At 40.9% G+C, this 26,805-nt stretch overlaps 1 protein-coding gene across 1 annotated transcript; it reads left to right on the plus strand.

Moving 5' to 3' along the window:
- Positions 1-136: 136 nt before the first annotated feature.
- Positions 137-18,158, plus strand: kcnj9 (potassium inwardly rectifying channel subfamily J member 9). The gene is made up of 8 exons (XM_079651393.1): positions 137-725; positions 1,567-2,118; positions 5,437-5,650; positions 7,020-7,221; positions 9,077-9,269; positions 10,354-10,551; positions 13,498-13,628; positions 15,966-18,158. The coding sequence occupies exons 2-8, from the start codon at positions 1,833-1,835 to the stop codon at positions 16,230-16,232; spliced, it is 1,491 nt and encodes a 496-aa protein (XP_079507519.1). The 5' UTR covers positions 137-725; positions 1,567-1,832; the 3' UTR covers positions 16,233-18,158.
- The last annotated feature ends 8,647 nt before the right edge of the window (positions 18,159-26,805 follow it).

The following is a 26,805-nucleotide window of genomic DNA, read 5'->3' on the forward strand; positions in this document are numbered from 1 at the left end:
GGTTTTAAGGGCTTGGCATAATACTGTCCATAGAAGAACCACACGCATTGAACCACTTATTTTGACAAAAGAACCTCAAAATGTTTATTAAGATATACATACTTAGTTCAATTACACCACTGGATATCAGCATCATTATTAAGAAGAACCACACAAATATGCATTGAACCACTTAGGCCTATTGGTAGAAAATAACAAAACATTGTTTCATAAAGAGCCTCTGGGACTTCTCCTCTCTGAGCTGCGTGTAGAGGTCTGTTTGCGGACCGTCTGCAGGCTGCGGCTCGGTAGGGGCTGGGCTGATGACAGCATCCTCCGCCGCTCGGCAGTCCACACCTGACCGCCTCCATCAGATGCACCGAGGATGGAGCTCTCTACACTGCTTGGTTATCCTGTTGCCACCATTTCACACATCCACTGTCCGACACATGTCCTCCAGATGCCGTGATAGATTCACCTGGGTTCATTTAGCCGATGGTTTTTCATTTTTACGATTCATTTTTTCGCTCTTTTTCGTCTACTCGTCTCAGTGGTCGGATCGAGGTGCTCTCTTTGTTTTCCTGGAAAAAAGCGAACAGCAGTGGACTGAAGCTGCGTCGCTGGTAAACACCAGAAATGGATGTCATTGAACCACTCTCGGTTCGCTTTTGGACCGGATTTTCGTTTTTCTTATGATAATAACAATCTGCCCAATCCTGGTTCCTACAAGTTGCTACACTGAGCAGGTAAGAGGTTATTCATTATTAGCTGCTATTAATCCACGCTATTGGTTTCTGTAGCTTGTTGGCTGGCTAACAGACACTCGTCAAGGCTATTTCTGATCCATCTGTCAGGCGTAGTGCGTCATCTTAATTGTCACCCTCCGTCTTCTCTTGCGTGCATCTCCAAATTTCCCAAATAGACTCACATCATGTCAGGCTAAAGAGGTGTAGAGTCGGGTTTACTGTGCTAAATGTCAGAGAAACATCATGTACACATAAATATTTCAGATATTCATATGGGACTTATGTAAGGTATCTCAGCAGGCCTTAACCATCCACATTAAAACAGAGCAGGAGGTGCACACACACGCACGCACACACGCACACTAACCCCAAGGCGCTTTATGAAACGTGCTAAACAGGGAAAGTGTTGGAGTGCATATGTCACACTGCTACAGGATTAGTCTATCTTTCATAACAATATATATATACAAATTGTACTTTTATGTGTTACTGGCAAAACTATGCAATATCAACCTCAAACATTGTGATTGACTTCTTTATTTATATCTATATTTATTTGTGTGCTTATTTGGCATTTAAAAAGGGGGAAATTATGAAACAGGCAGAGACAGGAAGTCAGTTCTGTATGGAGAGCAACACAGAAGCTCAAGGCCTTGTTGTTTATGTAGACAAGATAATAGTATCCTAAGAGGAGTTAAAGGAGCCATGGATCTGAAAAGCTCCTGCAGTAATATAGTATATGTCTCTTTAAAAATCATTGCAAGTGAATCAGAGCGACAGCACAACAGTTACTTAGATAGAGGATTTAATTTGATCGTTGTGTTCTTCTCTTATGTTCCAGGCTTCAGTCAAGCAAACAAATGATCCAATCAATAGCCTCTGGACAGAGTCTGCCATAGGAAGGATATCAATAACACGCTAATACACTTGACACTTGACACACACACACACACACACACACACACACACACACACACACACACACACACACACACACACACACACACACACACACACACACACACACACACACACACACACACACACACACACACACACACACACACACACACACACACACACACACACACAAACAAACACTAGGCCATGGCGCTGGAGAACTCAGTGTTCTCCTCCCTCCCGGATTCTCTTTCGCTCCCTGTGGAGGAGAAGGGGGAAGGGGATGATGTGGAGGTGGCCGCCGACGCCACCGGAGTCTTCAACCTATCTGAGGAATTGGGCCAAATCGTCACCACGGAGACGCCATCAACACCTCCGCTGTTAGCCAAGGTCAACAGGTCTTTCCAGGCCAAGTTGGCGGAGCGAAATGCCCAAGCCAATGAGCCCAGGAAGAAGGTCGTGCAGGAGAAGGAGAGGGGACGCTTCGGCTGGGGTGAGTGGCTCTGCGTGGAAAAGAAAAGAAAAGATACATTTACAGGTCTTCCAAGTATAATTTATTTGTCACTGAAAAAAAGTACAAGATGCTAAGTTAAGAAAAGACAAATCCACATTACAGTGTTCAGTGAATCAAGTTTCAAGTGCTACAGCAAACACAATGCAAATAGTACATTGGAGTAAAGGATAATGACAAAAGATTATATAAAAAAAACATGACAGATTAAGGCAGAACAGAAACCACACTTTTTATGGATACGATTCATGATGAGGTAAATGTTTCAAGAAAGTTATGTCTTCAGTTGAGTCTTTCGAAAACTTAAGAAAGTTTGCTAGTATGTCATTATCGACCCCCTTTGGTTTCTAATTCACTTCCTCAAGCGTCTGGATCAACGTCAATCAATGCTCTCTTATTGGACCGTGCCGCTGTGGAGCACCCATCAGCGGTTTGACAGATTTGCACAACTTTTTTCATTAGTTTTCTCCAATAGTATTGCCCTTTCTTTGCTTCAGTTTCTCTCCACTTTGCAGTAGAACTTTGTGAAAGACCTATGACTCTAAAGTCACTGCTAATTAAGGCATGGGACGCTCATTATTTTTGTGGGAGGATACCTTCCCCGGATCACAAAAATAAGATGAGCTTCTGATGAGATGAAGCTATAAAGCAGACCTTTGTAGAACAACAAGGGCAGATGTTCAGTTTGGTGTAACTTTCTAAAAGAGCAGTCAAAGGGCAAGGACTTTTATTTTTTCCATGTATACAAAAATATCTACATGCAGGAAGTGTTTTTCTGTTAAGAACTCAGGCACTTAGGAGGTAGGACCCAATTGTACGACCCGGGAGACAGAGGTAAAGTATTGGTAAGATACTTTATTTTTCCAAAAGCAGGCAAGATGAACAAAAAAGTCACTATTGAATCTCAGGTTGAGATGACAAAAGAAATAAGAACAAAATGAAAATCGCTCACGTGGTGAGGAACAACACTTTTCAATAGCACAAAGAGAGCATAGACCTGACTGTGGCAATAGACCAAACGCATAGACCTGAACATGACAAGAGACACAAGCGAACAGACACTGAACACTGGGAGACAGGGGAATTTAAACACAGGGTAACAAGACACAGGTGGGAACAATCAGGGGCGGGACTGACGCTGATGAGCACAGGAGACACAGAAGGGGTGACAGGTGAAAACAATCAGGAAATTAGACACACCAGGGAAACTAACGACAGACAGGAAAACACAGGGGCCCTTTCTCATTTCATCAAATCCCCCTCCTCGACTCCTCGGTCCTCCGGTAGTGACCCGGAAATGAATTTCAGCGCGCCATGTTGAAGGACATCTCGTTTCTCTAAATGCACTTCGAGGACCGAGGATCGAGCATCGAGGAGGCTCTCTGGAGGAGCTATAACCGAGGATACACTGATGGGTCCTCCACGGCTCCTCCACGGCTCCTTCGCGGATGCATTTCCGGGAACAGAGATGTTTCAAAGAGTCGTGACGCACAGCCGGACTTATCTCAGCCAATGACAGCTCTGCATGCATCCCCTGGATATTATTTTATTAACTGCTTTCATCGCGACGCGATGTTTACAGTGAGAACAGCTGTGAGGTCCGTGGAGAAAGCAGAGCAGTGTGTAAAATATATATCGCTCAGTATAACAGGCGTACTCTCTTTATTTGCTTTAGTTTAGTAGATATCTACAAACAAAGAGTCGATATTTTTCTAAAACCATTTAGTGCTTCACATAATAAAATACACAACGGCTGTAGCCTGGTTTAGGAGGTGTGTGTGTGTGTGTGTGTGTGTGTGTGTGTGTGTGTGTGTGTGTGTGTGTGTGTGTGTGTGTGTGTGTGTGTGTGTGTGTGTGTGTGTGTGTGTGTGTGTGTGTGTGTGTGTGTGTGTGTGTGTGTGTGTGTGTGTGTGTGTGTGTGTATGGATGGATGCAGCGGACAGACAGGTCTCAGTTGGTTTGGTGTCCTCTGCTTACTTTTAATACTTGAAAATAAAACTTTTGGCCCTTAATTTATTTTCCTCATTGTAGCGACCAGAGAGAGGGGCGGATATATCCAGTCTCTGATTGTGTTACGTTATTATGAGAGTGTGTGTGTGTGTGTCCGCATCTGTAGCCTGTTATTGTCTCATTATACTGCACTGTCAATTAATTAAAAGTAAATAAATAAGTGGTCATGAAAACATCTGTCCATGAGACAGAGGGCTGCTGTGCCTCCTGTCATCATTAATGGACGTCTCTTTAAAATTACCGCTCAGAGGAGAGGAGTTCTCATTTCTCTAACCGCCTGCTGCTTCCCCTCCTCTCTCCTCGGTTCCCCTCCTCGGCTCCTCCGCTCGCATCTCCTGTGGGCGGGACTAAGTCTCGAGGATAGGAGTCAAGGAGGGGAGTTAGAGAAATGAGAAAGGGCCAGGGAGAACGACCAGACAATACACAGGGAGGAAAACATGACAAGGAGAACAGAAAAACACCCACTACCAGACACACAAAACTAAAAACGGGACACAACACAAGAATCGTGACATTTTCATAGCAAGGGCAAAGAGGGGCAAAACTATCCCTTTAAATCTTAATATGGCAACAAATATAGATTAGTTTTGTATCGTTTATGTGTAATATCAAAGTTGTAGCTTTTCGTCTCTGAGCGTTTGATTGTGTTCTCCTCCGTCGTATTTCCTCTCCTTTATTTTCCTCACCTGTCTGTTTTGATTTCTGTTATTCAGCAGGCTGGCTTTCCTCTGAGTAATTCTTTCCCCTGGCACCTTCCTCTGTTTATCTTCAAATCTCTCTTATCCTTTCACTGCAGACAGAGTTTTATCTTCAAACACTGAAACTGTTTCAGTAATGTAGAAAGGGAACCCTGTGTCCATTTTTTTAAGTATTGTGAAGGGCTTGAACGGGTTTCTTGGAACATAGGGTTATGAAAGTGAGCACTAAAGCCCACATACATCCAGTACGGCATTGGCTCAGTCAGTAGGGGCTTGGACTGTGAGCCGTAGGGTCGCCGGTTCAAGTCCCCGACCAGACCTAAAATATGGAGTGTGGACTGCTACTTGGAGAGGTCCCATTTCACCTCCTGCCCTGCCGTGGTGCCCTTGAGCAAGGCACCGGACACCCCCATTCCCCCCTCACTCCCATTGCTCCCCGGGCACTGTGCAATAGCTGTCCTCTGCTCCTAGTACTAGACTCCTGGTACTAGGATGGGTTAAAAGCAGAGAACACATGTCACTGTGTGCTCTGCATGTGGGACCATTTCGATCTCTCTATTGCTAACTGCTAACCACATTGTTTCTCCACCAGCCCGGGCTCGGCGTAAGAGACAGCGCTACGTGGAGAAGAACGGTCGTTGTAACGTGTCGCACGGCAACATGCGGGAGACTTACCGCTACCTGACCGACATCTTCACCACGCTGGTCGACCTCAACTGGCGCTCCTCGCTCTTCGTCTTCGTCATGGCCTACGCCGTCACGTGGCTCTTCTTCGGGGCCATCTGGTACCTCATAGCCTATTTAAGGTAAGATATTGGAGACACAGGTTGGAAGAAGCACATTTGAATTGTTATGTTTTTTTATCCTGAGCCATAGAGGAGTATGTAGAATGTCTTTAGTTAATCAAAAGTCATATAGCTCAACATTACAATAGTATTTGCTTGACTTTAACATTTTAATAAAAACAAATGTATGACCAAAAACAGGGCTTTCCTCATCTGTGTTCTTTCTGCTTTTCTCCCCATCCTCCTGCTTGTTACCTAAATGAATGGTTTGACATTTTATTTGCCTTTTTGCTTCCTATCCAAGAGTTAGAAAATACCACTCTTCAAGTAGGAAAGATACATATGTAGCTACAGCCAGGTAATTGTCAGTCTAGTTTTATTCCATTCAAAAAACTAATTGTTAAATGAATGATTGATGAGTTTTCACTTTTGAATTTCAGTCGTGCTTGTAGTAAGACTATTTTGCAGACACAGGCTTGCCGTTTCTAGTCTTCATGCTAAGCTAAGCTAAGGTCTCCTAGATGTAGCTTGATACCTAATGAATGGATATAAGAGCGGTACTAATCTTTTCATCAAACTCTCGTCAAGAAAGCAAATATTTAATGATAGTCCACAAAATGTCCTTTAATGCAATTATCACGAGGCAACACTCCCTTTTTAATTGCTGAAAGATGGAGGGTGATGCTGAGAGAGTGATCAGTATTGCAACATATTCTGCAACGCAGGGAAAAAATCCCCCCCCCCACTTTTCAGCCAAAAATCAGATGACAAAGCAGTATTAATATTACAGTGTATTTCGTCATGTGCTACCTCCTCCCTAGATGTGTCTGCTGGATCTTCGCTCTAATTAGCTAACGTATCCGTCTCGTAAAATCGCGACCTCCTGATATCAATTACAGGCCACCTTAAGCCGTGCCAGAGAGCTGTCGCTATTCCTCGGTCACCAACACAGGTCAATACAAGTCGTATTTTATATAAATTCCCTAACACCACTTTCATTAATGAGCCCTCCCTCTCTGGCTGTGTTAATAAAACACATTAGCGAGTAGTTTGAGAGAAAATCTGCAGACTCTCCGTGGCTCAGGAGTTATAAACCAGCAGAGGGAAGATGCTGCGTGTCATGAAATACGATATGATATATGATGGAAGAAGTAGGCTTTTGCAGCATCAACAAAAAGTGACAGCATAAAAGTCTAGTTAATACGAGGATGAGTCCTTAGTCATTACAGGAAGGAGCTGATTGTAAATATAAAGTGAGAGACAAGTCGTCATATTTCTGCAATTCTGTTCTAACAATATAAATCTTCTCGCTCTCTATTTTTTACCTCTTGACACCCACTTTGTCACCCTCCCCACTTCCCTTCTCTCACTCCTTTCTATCCTCTCAAAGGGGGGATCTGGACCATCTGGAGGATGATACGTGGACGCCGTGTGTCCACAACGTCAACAGCTTCATCTCCGCCTTCCTCTTCTCCATCGAGACGGAGACCACCATCGGATACGGCCACCGTGTCATCACAGACAAGTGTCCAGTCGGCACCATGCTGCTGCTGCTGCAGGCCATCCTGGGGTCCATGGTCAACGCCTTCATGGTGAGCCGGAGAGGGGAACCATGGACAGAAAGGATTATCAATGTGTAGCGAATATGATCAGATGGTTTCAAGTTTCAAGGCTTTTATTGTCATACGTGCAAAGCTACAGTGTAGCTATGACAAAGAACATCTTAGGTCACAGGTTCCTCCAACAGTGCAACACATAAACAGATCAAATAATAGTTTACATCAATTGGGATTATGTTGAAGGTTTTATGCATTGTGATAAATATTAAAGATAAAGATGATTATTGTGTTAATTTAAGGAAATACGATGTTTCTCCCTTGTACATTTTACCCAGGTATTAGATTTTGAGGCTATTAGACTTTACTTATATCTAGAATTTCACTTCTTAATCAAATGTTTAATATTTTGTTATAAACCTAAAATCATAGGCGGAGTTTGACATTTGCACTTGGGGGGGGGCAAACTTTTTTACTGACGTCAGTACACAGTCCCAACTATTGCGTGGGGTGCTACGGATACAGTAGGAATAAAGCCAGCGCTCACCGCACTGAGTATGACTTTTTCCACATACGAACACAACTCGTCCCGTCATGCACGCCTCATGCCCGCCGCACACACACACTCATATGGAAGAGGCGGTCTCTCCCCCCAACAACAGTGCCTTACATAACTGTAAAACATAACTGTGCACATCTTATACTTATTTGATAACTACTATATCCCTTGGTTACTTGAACACGCTACAATATTATTAACCAGTGTCCTACTTAGTGCAGAAGTAGACGCCTTAAACGTCACAGAAATTGGACATTTTAAAAATCGCTGCATACTCATTAGGCCTACTGCTAATTATTGTAAAACAATAGCTGAATCACTTGTATGCAAAAAAAAAGCAAGGGAACTTGCCCTTAACCTCATACTTCACACACACACGTCACAACATTCGGCTGCTCAAAAATGAAATTATTTCAGACAAAACATGATATTATTCAGATTTGTATTGTAACAATCATTATATCACATCTATTAGAATATTGATATAAAGAAATATTTGTATTGGAACAGTTTTAGACGTAGTAATGCTGTAACATATTTCAGCCACTAGGGGGGGCAATGCCCCCCCTGCCCCCCCGCAAAATCCGCCTATGCCTAAAATGACAGGGCATGATCTTTAAAAACACGTCTTACTGACACTGAGCTTTTTGCTGACCCTAGTGAGGACTATCTAATACTTATGTGTGCAGATGTTTGTCTAACACATAGCCTGCTTTAACACAGATTAAAGGAAACTAAAAAGCGTTCAAATCACATTTTAGATTCTTAGTTTAATGTTCAAATGATAACATGTCATTTGGGAAAAACCCACCTTTCTGAAATGCCTGGTAATAAGATAAAACAAATTACAAAATGGTTTGATCAGAGTCTCTTTGATTCGAGGGAGGCCTCCTGTTAGCTCATGCAGACAAAATGACACCAATCGGGTGCAGATGGTGGGCCTCCTGATAAAGAATATTTACTTGGAAAGTGCTGACAGAGCTCCATGTTTTCCAAGTAGTAAGCACTCTTTTGATGAGGATGAATCCACACACAGAATCATGTTTATGCAGGCTTGCAATCTGGAAAGATGCCATATTAGCACTGAGCTGTTTTACTATTCATATTAACAAATATTGATTCTGAGGTTAATTCAAGAGTCACTGTTTTAACGCTGAGAACTGGAAATAGTCAGCTCTTTTTTTAAATATGGACGAGCGTTTGTAATCAGCACTCATTTTGTCTGTTATTTTTGGAAAGACAAGGGATGCCTTTGTTTCTACAGTACAATAATCCTCGGTTTTTCTTCCAGTTTGTTGAGAGTGTTGCCTCCCCCTCCCCCTCTCTGTGCAGGTGGGCTGTATGTTTGTGAAGATCTCGCAGCCCAACAAGCGAGCGGAGACTCTGGTGTTCTCCAAACACGCCGTCATCTCTCTGAGAGACGACAAGCTCTGCCTGATGTTCAGGGTGGGCGACCTGCGCAGCTCCCACATCGTAGGGGCCAACATGAGGGCCAAACTCATCAAGTCCAAACAGACCCAGGAGGGTGAGGCTGCAAGAGAATTAACTATCATAAAGTCACATTTACTCGCTGCTAATAAGGGCCGTAATGACAGTTTAACGCTGTATTTATATTCAAGTCAAAGTCAAATTTCAGTTTGTGTGTACAGACAGAGAGATCGGAATACCGTTTCCCACAATCCCAAATACAAAAATACAAATATATTTAGAAATATGTATATCCATATATAAACACAATGAACAGACACATGTATACATATGCACACATTAAGACATAAATAAAAGCACAACAATCAATATATACAAATAACAGTCACTTCAATATCTTTGGGAAATATATATATTGTTGAAATTCTCATTCCTGATCTATGTTTTCACTTGGTTCTTCTGTAAAGTTGCAGATACAGTTATACTCCTATATTATCATTGTCCTATGTTTTACAATATTTATTTAACTAGTGTTGGCTATGAGGATTGTTTCTGACTTAGTGATACACATTTCTAAACTAACTCCATAGTGTTTAAATGTATTGAAAAAAATAAAGTTTTACTTATCACCCAAACTTAAAACATGTGACACTATAGTTTACATTTTTACCTCAAGAATTGATCTGCTTTATTCTATATTTACAGGCTTCTCAGAAACAACATTTTCACTGTGGTAAAAAAAACCGAGTTGAATACCTGTATCAACAGCGACATCAATTAGATTTATATTCCAAAAATTACTTTTTATAAGGATGATAATGTCATGAAAGTAGATGAAAGGCCATCAAAGCTTCATTTAAAAACCGTAATAAAAGCTTTGAGTGCAAAATGATATAGATTACTAGGACTACTACAAAAGCTAATGCTACTTCTGACAATGCAACGTGTGAAGCTACTATCTAATTATAGAACTCTTAAAAAGATATGTGTACTTCCTTTTGAGTGCATTTCAAAATCATAATTATTCCCCTTTCACCTAAGCAGATTTGATATTAACCGGCTTTTTGATGATCCAGATTTAGAGAGCTGCCTGTGGTTATGCTGATCTTAACTTATTGATAAAGAGAGAATCCCTTCCTTTCCTTATCTCGTCTCCTCCGGTTTTTTCTCGTCTCCTCCAGGTGAGTTCATCCCTCTGGACCAGACGGACATCAGCGTGGGCTTTGAGACGGGCGATGATCGTCTCTTCCTGGTCTCTCCGCTGGTCATCTCCCATGAGATCGACTCAAATTCCCCGTTCTGGGACATGTCTCAGTCCCAGCTGCAGAAGGAGGACTTTGAGATCGTGGTCATCCTGGAGGGAATGGTGGAGGCTACCGGTGAGGAATGGGACAAAAATAGTTATGAAGTAATAGGAACGCAAACGACATAATCCATCTGTCCTTGGGTTAACCATTTCCCCTTGAAGGGGCCCATTATATTCATGTTCAGGTTTATATCAGTATTCAGTGTCTCTACTGGGACATGTCTCCATGCTTTAATGTTCAAAAAGCTCTTTATTTGTCTCATACTGACTGTGCTGCAGCACCACTTGTCACCCTCTGTCTGAAACCAGAGCCCAGTCTGCTCTGATTGGTTATCTGGCCGGCTCTATTGTGATTGGTCAACCGCTTAGAGATGCCCCGCCTCTTAGCCTATCACGTACAATTAGTTGGAGTGCAAGCCAAAAGAAGCGAGAGTGTTACATAGTGATGTCACTGTGTTACCGAAGTAAACAAAGGAAAATGAAAATGAGGTAAACAGAAACATTTCGTTGTAAAAATGACTGCGATCTAAATGAACACTAACAATTGTAGAACAAATAATACATTGAGCTGATAATGATATAGGGATAATCCATATGACTATCACCATTAACCCTTTTTTGTATTACTCATGGGTTTAATATGAGTGTTGGTTATTTGAAATATAATATCATATTCTAAATTACAAATAATGTTAAATGCAATTTAATATAACTGTTAAATTGTAACAGCCTCTTTTTTCTAAATGCATGTTCGGCTGCGACAACACGTATAGAGCATTAGGGAATTCATATTGTAGATACAGCTGTCTGATATTACTGTACCACCTTCACTGTTTTACAGAAAGCAAACCCCGTCCAAAGCTGTCCATTAGAACAATTAAATGACCCCTTCCAGGATGTCTGAGTTTAGATCAAAAGAAACATCTCTTTAAAACCTCTATATGTCTCTTCAGGCTTTCGGGAAGCTTGAGAGCCTGATGTCGTTGGGGAATATACTTATACATATGTTTAGATATGGTATATGTGACTACGTTATATTAAAGGAAATAAAACTGGATGGTAATCACTGGAGCAAGCGTTCTCCTGTGGTGTATTATCTGTTCTCAAACTGTATTTTCCCATCACTCATTTAAAATCTCTGTGTAAGGAGGAGATTAAAAAGTGTTACAGCCAGTGGAACTATCCACATCCCAACATCAGCGTGTGCGTGTGTGTGTGTGTGTGTGTGTGTGTGTGTGTGTGTGTGTGTGTGTGTGTGTGTGTGTGTGTGTGTGTGTGTGTGTGTGTGTGTGTGTGTGTGTGTGTGTGTGTGTGTGTGTGTGTGTGTGTGTGTGTGTGTGTGTGTGTGTGTGTGTGTGTGTGTGTGTGTGTGTGTGTGTGTGTGTGTGTGTGTGTGTCACAGTAAATACTCATCTGCCCCTGAACACGACACTGACCCCCTTTTGAACCATCTCACTGTTAGTCACACTTTGTTTACTAAAGCTCCAAACACCCCACAGGCTACGGAGTTTTTTTAAAAAGACAATTTATTAAAACTTTAAGGAGGTCTGGATTCAAAGAATATTGATTGGGAAAAGCATTTACCGCAGCTGGGCTACGAGTTATCTCTGCTCATTGATCTCCTCAACGATTACACATTCAAAAGCAGAGATACAGAGGGCTGAAACTATCAATTATTTTCATTCAATTTATTATGACGATTATCTTCTACCAATTCTACAAATTACTGAACACAGTAAACAAGATCCATCCCGTTAATCAAGACCCTTGCTTTGACAGTCCAAAACGTTTAGATAAAAATACAGGGACGGCAACAAAAGTCAATATTTAAGAGCAGCATTTTCTGACATGAAAATGTTCTTTCTTTTATTTATTAATCTCAATAATAAATAGATGTTACTTTCTCTATCAGCTAAACAAGTTGTTGGCAGCTCTAGAGTTTAACGCCTCTGTTATATTTATGATTGTATTTAATGTTGTTGGATAGTGAACTATAAACAGAGTCTGTCAGAAACAAATCAGGAAGTTACAATGGAAGACTTAGATGGCCTGTGTTTATCTCTTGTTATAGTTTCCCCTTCTCATATTGTCTTATGTCCAATTCATTCTGGGACCTAACTGTTCCTCGCTTTTTGGCAGGAACAGCCAAAGCTATTCATAATGCGTCTTCCACGAGGTAAAGGTAGAGTCTCTGCCTACTCCAAATATTGATTATCTGAGTCAGAGTGCGGCGCAGAGTAACAAAGAAGAGACTATAGAATATTCATATTGAGATTAAATGAATTGCCTCTTGGTGTGTTTGACTTTGACTTTCTGCCCTGTTCCTTCATCGTATGCAACACAAGGGTCTGAATGAGTCATAAGTAGGGATGTCCCGATCACCTTTTTTTGCTCCCGATCCGATTCCGATCATTTGATTTTGACAATTTGCCGATACCGATTTTTCCCGATCAGATCTTTATGCAATGCATTAAGAGAAAAAAAAGCATTCAAGTTGTCCCTTAAGGTTATTTTTTTATTTAATTTGGATATTCTATCCAACATGGATATAGCTTCTTTGTTTCACAGCAGCATTGGATCAGTTCAGTTGTGCAGCATTGGATCAAAACAAAATAAAGCTTTCAGTACTCGTTAGCTTACTGCTACAATTAGACACTGCGCCCACTCTGTTGCCAGATTTGAGAGACATAAGCAACCAGGTCTATGAAAACAAGCCCCAAAGAAGCAACACATACATGATGTTGTGTAATTTGAAACCAGAACTAAGGCCTCAGGATGACTTTAAGACTTGGACATGGTCATTTTTGTTTTGTAACATTGAATACAAAATTTTAAAAAAAGTATTTATAAAAAAAAAAATTAAAAAAAATCCCGATCCCCGATTTTTTTCCTCCCGATTCCGATCTTTTGAAAATCACGTGATCGGCTCCGATCCCCGATGACGTGATCGGATCGGGACATCTCTAGTCATAAGCATTAGTGAATGTGTGTACTCATCAGTATGCTGGTCTCTGTGCAGGCATGACGTGCCAGGCGAGGAGCTCCTACCTAGCGGACGAGGTGATGTGGGGTCACAGGTTCAGCCCCATGATGCTTCTGGCAGAGGGCTTCTTCGACATCGACTACGGAGCCTTTCATCACACCTTTGAGGTAACGTCTTTCAAAACTGGGGACAAACTACAGGAGGGTTTATCAAAACTTTAAGAGGTTCAGATCAATAACAGCAGCTGGGCTACGAGTTCTCTCATACATACCGTCAGAGTTAACATTTTGAGAAGCATGTGAATTAAATCTGCAATCAACCATTATTTTCATTATTTATTTACCTGCTGGATATCTTCTGCATGAACCGATTTAAGTTATCAAAATGACAGAAAAAAGTAAAAAATGTCCATCCCGTACACTCGAAGTCCAAGGTGATGTCTTTAAATGTCTTTCTTTGTTATTCCAAAACCCAAACATATAATCTCACGGAGAAAGCAAGACAAGTACATTTTTAAGAGCAGCCGTTTTGCACAAAAATTTACTTTTTGCTATCAACTAACCAAGTTGTTGACTATTCATTACAGCTCTCGAGCAGGGGTTCCCAACCTTTTTTCCCAAGAGCCCCCCCAAATGACTCCTGTTGGAAGTCGCGCCCCCCCCCCCCACACACACACACACAAAGGGGGGGGGCGCAACTGTGGTAATTAAAGTTTAAAACTCTCAAAATGCTACAACTACTGTTACAAACTGGATGAATGTGAAGTATTTTGTTAAAGGAGGATGAAAGCGTAATTAAGGAGCACTATTGGAGTGACTTTGATGGTTATTGGACTCAGGATTAATTCATTTGGATTCCCGTATGAAGAAAATACAGGACGGCGCCCCCCCTGTGGTCTTTGGCGCCCCCCCTGTGGTCTTTGGCGCCCCCCCATGTGGTCTTTGGCGCCCCCCCCCTGTGGTCTTTGGCGCCCCCCAGGTTGGGAACCACTGCTCTAGAGTGTAACGCCTCTAGATGATGGTATTTAATGTCGTTGGATAGTGAAGTGCCCTACTGTCTAAGAACGACAACTATAAACAGAGTCTGTCAGGGAGTTTTTTCAACATCCTTTTGAAGAATCACAATAATTTTCTCAGAAAACGCAATCGTTATTCTACAACCACAAGTTTTTCAGTAAGAAAACCTGGAACAAGTGGAGCTGTTATCCCTATTCCTGTCTCCACCTACATGTAGTGTATAACCGACAGCTGAATTCTCACGCTTGTTCTCTTGAGGTTGGTGAAATGCATGCTGGGAAATGCAGGAAGTCGAACTGAAGCATTTATTTCATGTTTATTTTGGTAGGGACAAGCACAGCATGGACCAACGCCACACAGCAGAGCTTTTATAACCTATGCCTATCCAGTTATACAATAAGAAGAAGACACTTAACATATAATAAAAAGCTCCTGATCACACACAACTAAATATTTGATGTCTTACACGCAAACTGAAAACCTCTTTCTACTGCACCTTTGGTAAAACATGTTTTTTTTTAAACTTCTGTGTGTGACACTCAGAAAGGTTTGTCTTATTTTGTAGCTCTTACAATTGTTGTTGGCGTATTGATAGCTAATATACCTGCACGATTCTTGCTATTTGGAGTTTGTCTGTTCATGATTCAATGCACAGACAAGTCACTTTGGGTAATAATGTCAGCTAAATAAAAATGTCATGTATAGAGTGGTGCAGGAACGGGTCCTAAAACCCGGAAGTGAGTCAGCATTTTACCACTTCCGGTTCCCTCGTCTCAGAGTCAACGGGTTTTTTGAACATATCTTTGGAAAATAGCTGGAAATAAGGTCTGTGGTTGAGACACATTTAAGAGACGGATCGTGTTTTGTTCTACGACATTAAACACATCAGCAGTGACCCCACTGGTGATTCTTGAAGAGTTTACGTGTCTGAGAAACGATGGTTGTTACCAAGTGGCTGAATAGGACTACAGAAGTTGTCGATGCCATCGTACGTCATTACGCCGAACACGAAAACACTCCCGCTAAGTTAGTTTGCCCTGTTCGGCTTGAGAGCAAGTACCTGCCTCCTGCAAACTGTTAAAACAAACGATTCAACTTGTAAAATTATTAATATGTATTTTTTAATATCGATCCTAAGTTGGCATGACGTTGAAGTCGTGCAACCCTGCTGTAATCGGCTGTAGTTAGTTTATAGCATAATGTTAGCATTTTGCTACTGGCGATTACATTTATGATTGGAAAACTATAAAAGTTGGGTAGACATGTGGAGATTATCCGGCTGAACAAAAAGTGCATTTATGAAAAAGGTTCGTTTTCCACAGATCTCATTTTTTACCATATTCCAAAACCCTTTTTTTGTCGAGGGAACCCATGCGCAGCTTACTTCCGGGTCGGCCTACAAAAATACGTCATCACTGAAATGTAACTGGGGATGAGGCTTTCTCTTGCCATATTTGCAATGCTAACATCTTCATCCCCTCTCCTAAGGTGACCACGCCCTCCTGCTCGGCACGAGATATCTCATTGGCTGCAGCCAGACTGGACGCTCACCTGTACTGGTCCATCTCAAGCAGGCTGGACGAGGAGCCAACGCTGACCAATGAGGCGTCCAGGCACCCGGACAGCGTCTCGACCAATAGCAAAGCAGGAGAGCCCACCTTCATCGTGGGGGAGATGACGGACATCCAGGAGCAAACGGGACAGGGCGAGCTGAACGGCAGCGTCGCCACCGTCCAATCAGAATCAGAGGCCTAGAATAGACAATGTTTACAAAGACCAGAAGTATATCACCACCTCACCACTTTTAGTGTTTGCAAATCCTTCCTTTCCAGGCGAATGAGTAGTTTCATTAGGCCTAGTTCTATGGTATATGCCATATCTTATGTTACCATATGAAGGAGTTTCTTTCTTGATATTCTTTTGTCTTTTATTTCTATGTTGATCTTTGTTACAAGTGTACTGTATGTGTGCTATCTTTTTCTTTTCTTTTTTCTCCGATTTGTCGTGTTAGATCACCCTTGCCTATATCTACATTTAAATGACAATACTATGCTTTAGGTAGGGTCAACAACAGTATAACGTGTGGACCATGGCAGAATGTGGAACAAGATAAGAAGGGGGTTGTTTGTGCAGAGTCACGAAAGTGGATTGTTCACATTTAAAATAGGTACGGTGCATAGACGCTTTAATCTCACCTGTGCATGAATATCACTAGATGATATAGAAGGATAGACTGAAATTGTTGTAACCTCAAATCTCTTTAGAAATGCAAAGATTGTTCGAAAATATATTGTACATCAATCAGGTGTTTACAGCGTGGGAAAGTAACACCAGCCCACCACTGCTGGTATGTTAGGAACTCCATTTGGCCCCAAACCCTCGTGTGGTGCTAGAAAAAGTTTTAAATATCTATTTGGCTGACAAAAGATTATAAAAGTGGGCAGACAACAAAGCTGGTTTCCTGCCCTGGGTGTAAACAAGTTATTGTCTTATATAGGCCCAGAGTATTATGTTATTTGTTCTTAAAGAGATACTTCACCCCAAGAAATATCATTTGTACATCAATTATTCACCCAAAAGGAAACCGTTTTCTCACATGCCTATAAGTCTAATTGATTCAGTCGTATGCTCACGTCTTCCTAAACACATGCATTTCACTAAAACCGTAAACAAATTTAGCGCAGACATGCAACTTCTAAATTGTTTCAAATATAACGATTTTAGTGAAAATGCTGGGAATGTTTGGGGAAAAGTGTAGTGTACGACTGGACAAACGGAATAAACACCAAGTGAGTTTCTTAACAAAAGTTTAGATAATGTTATTTAACGCAGAACAAATTCGATTCAATTCATTGAGATTTTTCTCTCAGTTTTTGGATTCTTTATATTGGTAGTTAATTGATACACAAATGATCTCTTTTGGGATGAAGTGTTCAATCATAAACAGGCTAGGGATGCCAGCGATTATTCGATTTTTCGAATATTCGTTACAGTCTTCATAATCGAAAATTATTTTTTTTAATTCGATTTTATTTATATATATTTTTTTTTTTCCTGGCTTAGTTTCAACCAAAATATAGACTAATGCTAATAATAGTATTCATAATTGTAAATGGCCATTGGTCACACCACCAGTTTGTTTTACTGTAAACTTGGAGGAAGCCATGGGGGCGGCGGCGGCGAATAATCGATTAATATTCGCCAGGGCTTTCCGATTTTCGAATTTGATCACGGTCAGTTTCTGGCATCCCTACACCAGGCTGATTAACCACTAAAAAGGCCCAACAGTGATGTCACTGAGTCCTGGAGTACACCTGTACATCACAACAGTACGGCGAGAAATTAAACTACTGGGAAAAACAGATTTAAGTTACTATTTAATGACATTTGCTGACTTTCCTATCTGCACTCTCCCGTCATGGTGACTAGGGGTATCTATCTAAAACCAGGTGAACACTCAGAGTGTCTGTGGCTTCGTTTCACATACGGCGTGTGTAGCACAAGGATTATCTGTGTTCTGTTCCCAGCCAAGTAGAAATTAAAAAGCACAACAGTGTCCTGCTCAGTCCGGCCCAAACTCCTGCTTCTGCTGCTGTGTATATATGTGGCCATTTTTACTTGGTGTTTTTAATATGTAATATAACATATGAATTATAATTAATAAACTGCAGTATATTCCAGAAACAACTGTCCCACGTGCGTCATTTTCGGAGATTGCATGTTCAGAAAAGAAAACTGAAGTGTTCCTGAAAATAGGCCTGCACGTAAATTATATCACAGAGTAGTGGTACTGCAGTGTAAGAACATAGAATCAGTGTTGGCATGGAGCCAGGTACATTTAATCATGCACTCTAATAACACTTCACTTGGGTATTTCCAATTTATGCTGCTATAGTTCTACCTCATCACATTTCAGAGGGAAATACACATTTTACTCCACTTAATTTAACTAAAAGCTATATTTACAAGTACCTTAAAACAACTTAGATTAAGATTGAACACACATTATACCAACATCCTATTAGGTGTTGGGTTGTGTCTTGTTAAACTAATACTTTAACAGTAGATATAGTAGTTAAAATTAGCTTACCATCCATTAAAATGAAGCTGTAATGAAAACATGATATATGATAAAAATCGATCTGGCCATTTTCCTGATGGTAATGGATTATATTTACATGCTAGGGCTACTATTGTAAAACGCCTGAACACTTCTTATATCTCAGTATGAGTTATATTAAATCAATTATTAGACACTGAGAGCAAACATACTGATGAGTCAAGTTGCAAATATTACTTTTCAATTCTCAAGGAACCTAAAAAAGGTGTATCTCCTTTTGAACCTTCAAATAATCTGATGTCATGTCGTACAGTACATATAATAAGTGAAGTGGTGCTGAATTAAGTATTTTGATCATTTAAACATACAGCAGTTTGGCCACAAAATGTACTTTTAGTATCAAAACTAGAAGTATTTTGTTCACAGGGGTCAGTGTCGGATACTGTTGGGGAATAACTTCCCCTGCATGTCATCTTTCGCCCTCTGACGCAGATGCCCAGCCTTGAGCAGCCGTTATCTCCCTTAAGGAGGGGCTGCCCTATAGCATTTTGTTGTTGTTACCAGTTTGTGACCGGGCAACTCTCGGTCAGAGATAGTTATTGCTATGGGACACCTGGAAAACATCCTTCTCGGGGTGCGGATGACCCCGAGCCATAAGCGACAACACATGTGATTCAGTGTCCTCAGCTGTTTAGTCTATCTATTGAAGGATGTTGATTATTACACTCTGATAGTTAAAACCTGGAGCTACAGGAGGGTGCTTCAGAATTGATTGTGGCATCTCTACCGTGTGGTCAGACCGTGGCCCGTGACATGTCTTGTGAATTCTCCGACCAAAGCTCCAAATAAACCGTCAGTGTTTGCCATCAAAGCTCCAGTTCTCCTCGTGTCTCTCTGAGTCCTGACTCCCATTGCTTCAAAAGTTTCCCCCACAAATACTTATATTATTAGACCATAACTATTTAAGCAGGTAAGCATAAGCACAATAGCAATGTTGTACAGTAGTTGTTGGAGATAACTGTACTAATTTGACAGGTAGTTGCATCTATTACAATGTTACACTTTTAAAAGCAAAAAATTACAAGTGAAGTAACTAATAGTTGTTGCTGTCAGTCAAAAGCACATATCTATGTAGTGTAAAAGTACAAAGTAGCATAACATGTAAAATACTCAAGTATAATAAAAGTACCTCAGAATTGTACACAAGTAAAGTACGTGAGTAATATGTACTCTGTTACTTTCCACCATTGTAGTGACCTCCATGTGTCCCTTGATCTATCAGTAGATTACAATGTGTGATCATTTGCTCTGATGCAAGCTCAAGCTGCCTTACTGTGACAATCACTTACTGATAGATAGTTGTATACTTAATTTATTTATCCCATGTTGGGAAATATTTTTGTCACAGCAGCATTTTTGCATGAATTAAATGACTTACAAATATAATTAAAAAAAACATCAAACCAAGTTTGGTTTTTTTTCACAGTAGAAAAGACTCAGAAGAGTATCTAAGAATACACACTATAAAATATACAGAATACATTAGAGTAGTCTATATACCAATCTGCTAAAGGGATAGAAACATATAGACACAGTGTATTATATACATTATAGAATTGTGCAAATACTGTACATATGTGCAGTATGGGCACATTGTTTATGATTATGGTGACGAAAATCGCCCAACGCATAATCGGTGTCCCACTCCCTGCCATCGAGGACATCCAGGGGATACGGTGTTTGCAGAGGATGCACAAAATCTTCAAAGACACCTCTCATCCTGCAAACTATCTGTTTGTCCTCCTACCCTCGGAGAGGCGCCTCAGGAGCCTCCGGTCCAAGACCAGCAGGTTCAGGGTCAGCTTCTTCGCCAGGGCTGTTACCCTGCTGAACTCTGCCCGCTGATAGACTCAAGCCCATACCCACCATCCACCTGTTTATATATTGTGTTGTCAATGCCGTTTACACTGTATATATATTCATCTGTTTATAGCCTATTTATAATTATTCTATTTATAAAAATTCCATGTATAATTATTCTCATTATGTAGACTCCTGCACTGCTATTTTGTACTTCTGGTCAGATGCCTAAACCTACATTTCGTCACTAGTACATGTACTATAAAGTTGAATCTGAATCTGAATGATTATAGAAACTATGGAGCAGTGAGTTCTCAGTGATTGTCTTCTATTCAACTAAAGACCCATATTGAACATATTGAAGCCCTGCAGTACGATGTGTCTCCTCTGAAGCTCCGGGCTGGATGTCAGCACCAGGAGCAGTCAGCATATTGGGTTACTAGGCAGAAAGGTTGCTTCAAAAAAGGAAAAAAAGGAAAGTATTTCTCTGTCTTGGCTGCTAGGTGGCGATAAAGATCCCGTGCTTCCTCCCTGCAGCCAGCCACACAGCCCTATTGGCGTGAAATGAGATGGGGTCCCCATCTCAGCTGTCTCCTAGGCAACCGGGGCTGGGGACAGGGAGAGGGCAGTGTGTGTGTGTGTGTGTGTGTGTGTGTGTTTGTGTGTGTGTGTGTGTGTGTGTGTGTGTGTGTGTGTGTGTGTGTGTGTGGGTGTGTGTGTGTGTGTGTGTGTGTTTGAAGTGGACCCTCACAACTGATAGGGGAGTTTTTGAGAGTTGATGTGACGTTAGATTTTTTTCGTTGTAAGAATGGACGATGATGATGTTGCACAGCTGTGACCTTCAGCTGGAAAATGCACTTGACATTGAAAAATAAATCATGAAGGATATTGGCAATATTTCCTGTTTTTTTACACATTATAACAAATCTAATATGTCATTTTTGGACCTTAAAAATATTGAAAGAGAACCAACTTAAATGTGAAAGTGTTTTCAAGAGATAAACCTAAATATCTTCAGAAAATAAGGCCTTTGTTTTTTGTATATATATGTCATATATCCAGAATCAGATATGTTTTAGAACTGAAAGGCTAAGTGCACGTTTAATAGTTTGCAGTGATTTTCAGCTCGCCCCACCGTTGAACCCCATGTGCCATTTCCAAGTTCTAATTATGATTTTAATGAGAGGCTGTTTTGCATGATCCCCGCTGAGTCGAAATCAATGTTTCTCTTCATGGAGGAAGTCATGACAGTGCAGTTGTGGCAGACAACAAAAAAAGGGGAGATTTTATAAATAGAAGAAATTAAATATCACCTACACACCGACCTAAAGTTATTCTGATTCTTATGGCAAAATTAGGATTTAAAACAAGTTTCTGGAGCGCACAGAACTCCCTACACAAAACCCAATTTCAGTAAACATTAAGAGATTTAGCATCTACAGTCAAAATACAAATGCAATTCTTATGACAATTGTATTGACCGTTTTGAATAAGAGTTTATCAATACTGGTTCGCCACTGTGTAGTGAAGTTGTAAATATGAATAGCTCAAGCCTAAATCAAATTGAAAATCGTTATAATATTCTTTATGGCCTTTGGTGGAAAACATTGTTGGTTAAAGCTGCTCTAATCAATGCTTTTGTATACACTATTTATCAAATGACTGTTTGTAATGTGAAATGGATCACTCTTAATGATGACAATGCAGAGCTTATATCCTTTATCTGGATCAGCTGTTTTCATCAAAAACGCTAAATTAAATTCACTAAAAACTCCCAGTAACAAAAACTATTTCACAAACATTGGTCACGCCCTCTGGACGACATTTTTTTTAAAGCACTTTTAAATCGAAAATGTGGTGGTTAAAGTTGTGTTACGTACTTGACATAAGTTAAGTAAGTTTCTTGGTTATGTGTAGGCAACAAAACTACTTGGCAAAGTTTCAGAAAAGACCATGGTTTGAGTTAAAATAAGTAAACTTGTTACGTAACTTAAGTACGTTGCGTAAAGTAATAAAAAAAACAATGTATTTGGCTTAAGTTAAGTACAAAACGACGTAGTTACATTTCCCAAATTGGGTCTTTCTTTGATGACTAATTCATCCCAACCTCCTCCCTACACAGACTTCTGTTGCCCTTTATACAACGTCACCTGACTTCCTTTTTACTCCTGTTATAATAACTATGACCATTAGAGGCAGCACTGTATGACTAAAACTAACGCTACAGTACTTCGAGTGTCATAGTTCGACATGTAGGGCCACTGACCAAGTTCCACTTTGACAAATTGGGAGTAAACACAGGTTGGTCCAGCTCAAAGCAATGAACAAAGTTAGTGACTTATAATAAATAAATAAATATGGAAGGTTGAATGTTCTTAGACAATCAAATAAAAACATGTTAGTAATATAATGACCCAAAACCCTAGAACTGCAATATCAAAATGGATGTTGAGAATTGTTTAGTTAGAAATAACCTCATGTGCTAGCAACGATCGATTCAAATCCTCAGTACTGGACTGATTACTTTTCCTGCTGCACATTCATGACTGTTTCCCTACTCCTTAAACCAAAGGGCTTCATTATAACTCTATAACATGGCCACCAGCCTTCCTCAAGTTTCACACAAGACATATTTTCCGTTCCTTCTGAAGCACTGATGGAAACACCTCCTGTAACACCTCCTGTATGTGCAATGAGTTCAATCTAAAGTGAGATATCCACCTCCGGGTAACAGATGCTCTAGGAATAAGTACAATTAAAGCAAAAGTGTCAATTTATGGGGCTCTTTAAAAAGTCCTTGGTTGACGAAATCTTAAACCATATTTTTAAAATGGTGCCAACATAAGTACAGACTTTAGTCAAAGTTCACCATCTGATACTACAGTATTCCTATTAACTCCCACAGATGTCTTGTGGCTTTCTCTTTGACGTGTCTATGAGCCCTTTAGTCGAATACTTTCAGAGCGATAAATTAGACGTCTGCAATCAGTAAAAGTCACTCTGCCATGTGAAGTAGAGCAGAGCGTATAAAGGCGTTAGACCACCCACTGTCGCATGCAGCAGGCTACACTACGGACCATGAAAAAAGGCAAATCTTTCGTCTGCCAAACGCCACGATTCTACATCCCCTCACCTCAGCAGGCAGATATAAACCACAGAGCTTTTCTCAGTTCATCTCAAGCCCGAATCCAGTCATGTCGAGGCAGAGAAGGCATCTAGATAAATATCACTACAAGAAAGAGGGGAGAAAAAAACGTGTATTTTAGAGTAAGCTGTCCCTTTAAGTACTATAAGGTACACAAGCTACCACCAAATAGCATATGTTGCCATAGAGATGGCTGGCAGTTGCTCGACAGTATGGCAGGATGCAGGAGAAGAGCTGATACAGAGCTCTGTGTTCAGCAGGTATCCCTTAGACAGAGTGTAGTTAAACTGTGTTAAATTGTGTGATATGACTGTGTAGACATATATCACACAGCATATACAGCTCAACTGTGTTTGTTATAACCTCTCAACCACTGGTATTTTCTGTGTAGTTTTGGGCAGCAGTAGTCTCAACACTTTGCTTTGGAACTGGAGGGTTGCTGGTTCAAGTCCCGCATCAGACCAAGTACAGATTGATGACTGGTACTTTGAGAGGGACTCCTGTGGACTGTTACTAGGATATCTTTATGTTCTATAGTTTGAGCTTTAATCATTTGGATACAATGTGAAATGTCTTTTATACATGTGTATTACTTAACAGCTGTAAAATATAACTAAGCACATGCTCCTTTGGAAAAGATACAGAATCCTGCAGTAAAACACAGTATATATATTTTTTGAAACAGCATGTAAACATTACACAGGTGTAAAAGAAAGAAAAGTAATAAATGAATGTTTTTTGGGTTATACATTTGGTCTTTGTGACACAAGATTGTAAGGGTATAGAGGGCAAGGAGGCAGATAAGGAGTTCATCTTTTAAAGCTGAAATTCACGCCTGTCCTGCCTGCCTCTCGAGCAGAGACAAGCAACTGTAATCATGTGCGAACCACAAGAAAGATAGCGTCGTTGATTGGATGTACGCTGTTAAGTTTGATGTGTGATAATGGTGTGAAATGCCTTCCAAGTACAGCCAGCTCAGTCAGGCTGATTGCAGCAGTGTCAGCCGACTTGGCACAGACGTGAGGCGGCTCCCGGCCCATGTATGGTTTCCACATTCAGCTGTGTACCGTAGAGAAGATGTGGATGTCGTGGATCCGGAACCTTAGACACTCAAGACATAACAAGATATAACAAAATAGAAACACAGACACACTGCTGATTGAAGGAATTATTATATTGTTGTACCCAGGTAGTATGAGAGCCAGAATACTTGCGTCATGTCCGCCAACAGTAAGTGTCTAAAGAATAACAGAATCTCCCAGGTAATATACACTTCTTTTTAGTTTACACAGCACCATACCTTCGGACCTTTTACAATCTCATGTTACAAGATCCTATGCTCAATCACACGCTGCAAACAGACATGTGCACAAAAGTCTCTTTACATTACATGTCACTTGTTAGACCCTTTTATCCAATGTGACTTACACACTCAAGACCCCACAGGAGCAATTTGGGTTGAAGTGTCTTGCCCAGGGACACAACGACATGCTGACTGCAGTGGGGTTTGAACCTGTGCTCCCCTGATCCCAACACCAAGCCTCTATCCACTGCGCCACACGCCTCCTTTAGATGGACCAAAAGATGAAACACATGATCATGGCTTGCAACACATGATAAAGGTTATTTAAACATTGACTTGGACAAATCAGAAATTTAAATGAACCGCCGTTTGCAGCTTTGGGCCAGTGTTAGCCAGGAGATATATACTATCAGTGTGACAATCCAGTGTCTTACGATCAGGCTGTATGCAGTGGTTCAGGAATGAGACCCAAAACCCACACATGAGATGTCATTAAACCACATGTGGTTCCATCGTCTCAAAGTCAATCGTTTTTTAATGTGTTTTTGGTTAAAGGTCTGAAATAAGGTCTGTGGTTTACACAAGCTTTAGAGACTTTCACGTTTTGTTATACGTCATAAAACATGTCAGTAAATACCCCACAGGTGAATGTCTAACGTTTCTATGTGTCCTAAAAACTGCGGTTGCTAACAAGTTTCTAAATGAGACTGCTACTACTTCTTCATATCAAACATTAGGTAGTAATATGAAAGCATGTGACTGATTTAGTTTGTTCAAAGACTATAACTTTAGCGTTTTACTTCTGACCCTCCATTTAACAAATCATAAAAGTGGTGTTAATATGTGGAGATAAATCTTTGGAACAAAATGTGTGAGTATCATAAAAAAGTGTTTGCCAAAGATCTTATTTTCTGCAATAAACCGAAATCCAATGGAATAATCACATAGCTTTTTCAGAGGTAACCCTTGCGTTGGTAACTTATAGATTGTCCTACAAAACACATCATCACTGCACCACTCTGATAGGTCAAGGCATTTTGGCTACTTGGGAACACTCAACATATTTAATGTGCTTTGTCAAACAGGACAAAAGCATTATCATTTCCTATTGGCGGAGCATGGAAGTGTCCTAAATCATTCAATAATCCATGATGGGGACCAACTTGTTGAACTGCTCAGTAACCAGGAGACACTGGACATCCGAAGGGCAGCTCCCACATGTGTTTATGTCAATTAAAGCCCTTCCCTAATAACAGTAAAGTGGAAGGCTAACATGGGGTCTGCAGGACCCCTGAGGTCAGGCTTTAGCACCTCGTCATCAGTGAGTAGATCTTTGGGACGTGTGCGTTGCCCCGTCACTCCTCAAAATTGAGGGATCCCTCAGAGTGCAGCATGTCACAGTTGGCACAGGAAGGCCTGAGCCCAGCACATTCAATTAGCCAAGCTGTCTTGGCATTGGATGGGAGGGGGGACACACACAGTGACGAGTCATCAACATCACCAAGGGCGCGGTGCTGCTCACATACTGCACATCTCAAACTTAACAGGATGGGGAAGAGACGCATGGGCGTTCATTCTGAAATCTGTGACATGGAGGATTTTTAGTTGGGAAACATGAGCACAAGCAGTGATTGCCTCTTCTTGTAGAAACACATAAGGCGTGTTCCTCAGGTTTAAACGTACCCAACATGTGTTCCAGATGTTGAGATACAATACATAGAAATAACTGGTCCATATGTCGCTCGTAATCATTCAAGTCAATATGCAAGATTGAAGAGGGGGAAAAAATGACTGTTGCTATGAAAAAAAAGCAAAGTTAGGGGAAACAGTTTGGAAGAGACCATTCTGACATCCCTCTCTCTGCATGTGAGGAGCCCACCCCACCTCAGCTGTAGTGAGGAGAGCCCATCAGGCAGCCAGCAACCAGCGCGTCTCTGCCTACCAATCGGCATGCTCGGCT

This window comes from Notothenia rossii (assembly GCF_949606895.1).
Source record: "Notothenia rossii genome assembly, chromosome: 9".
Taxonomy (NCBI): Eukaryota; Metazoa; Chordata; class Actinopteri; order Perciformes; family Nototheniidae; genus Notothenia; species Notothenia rossii.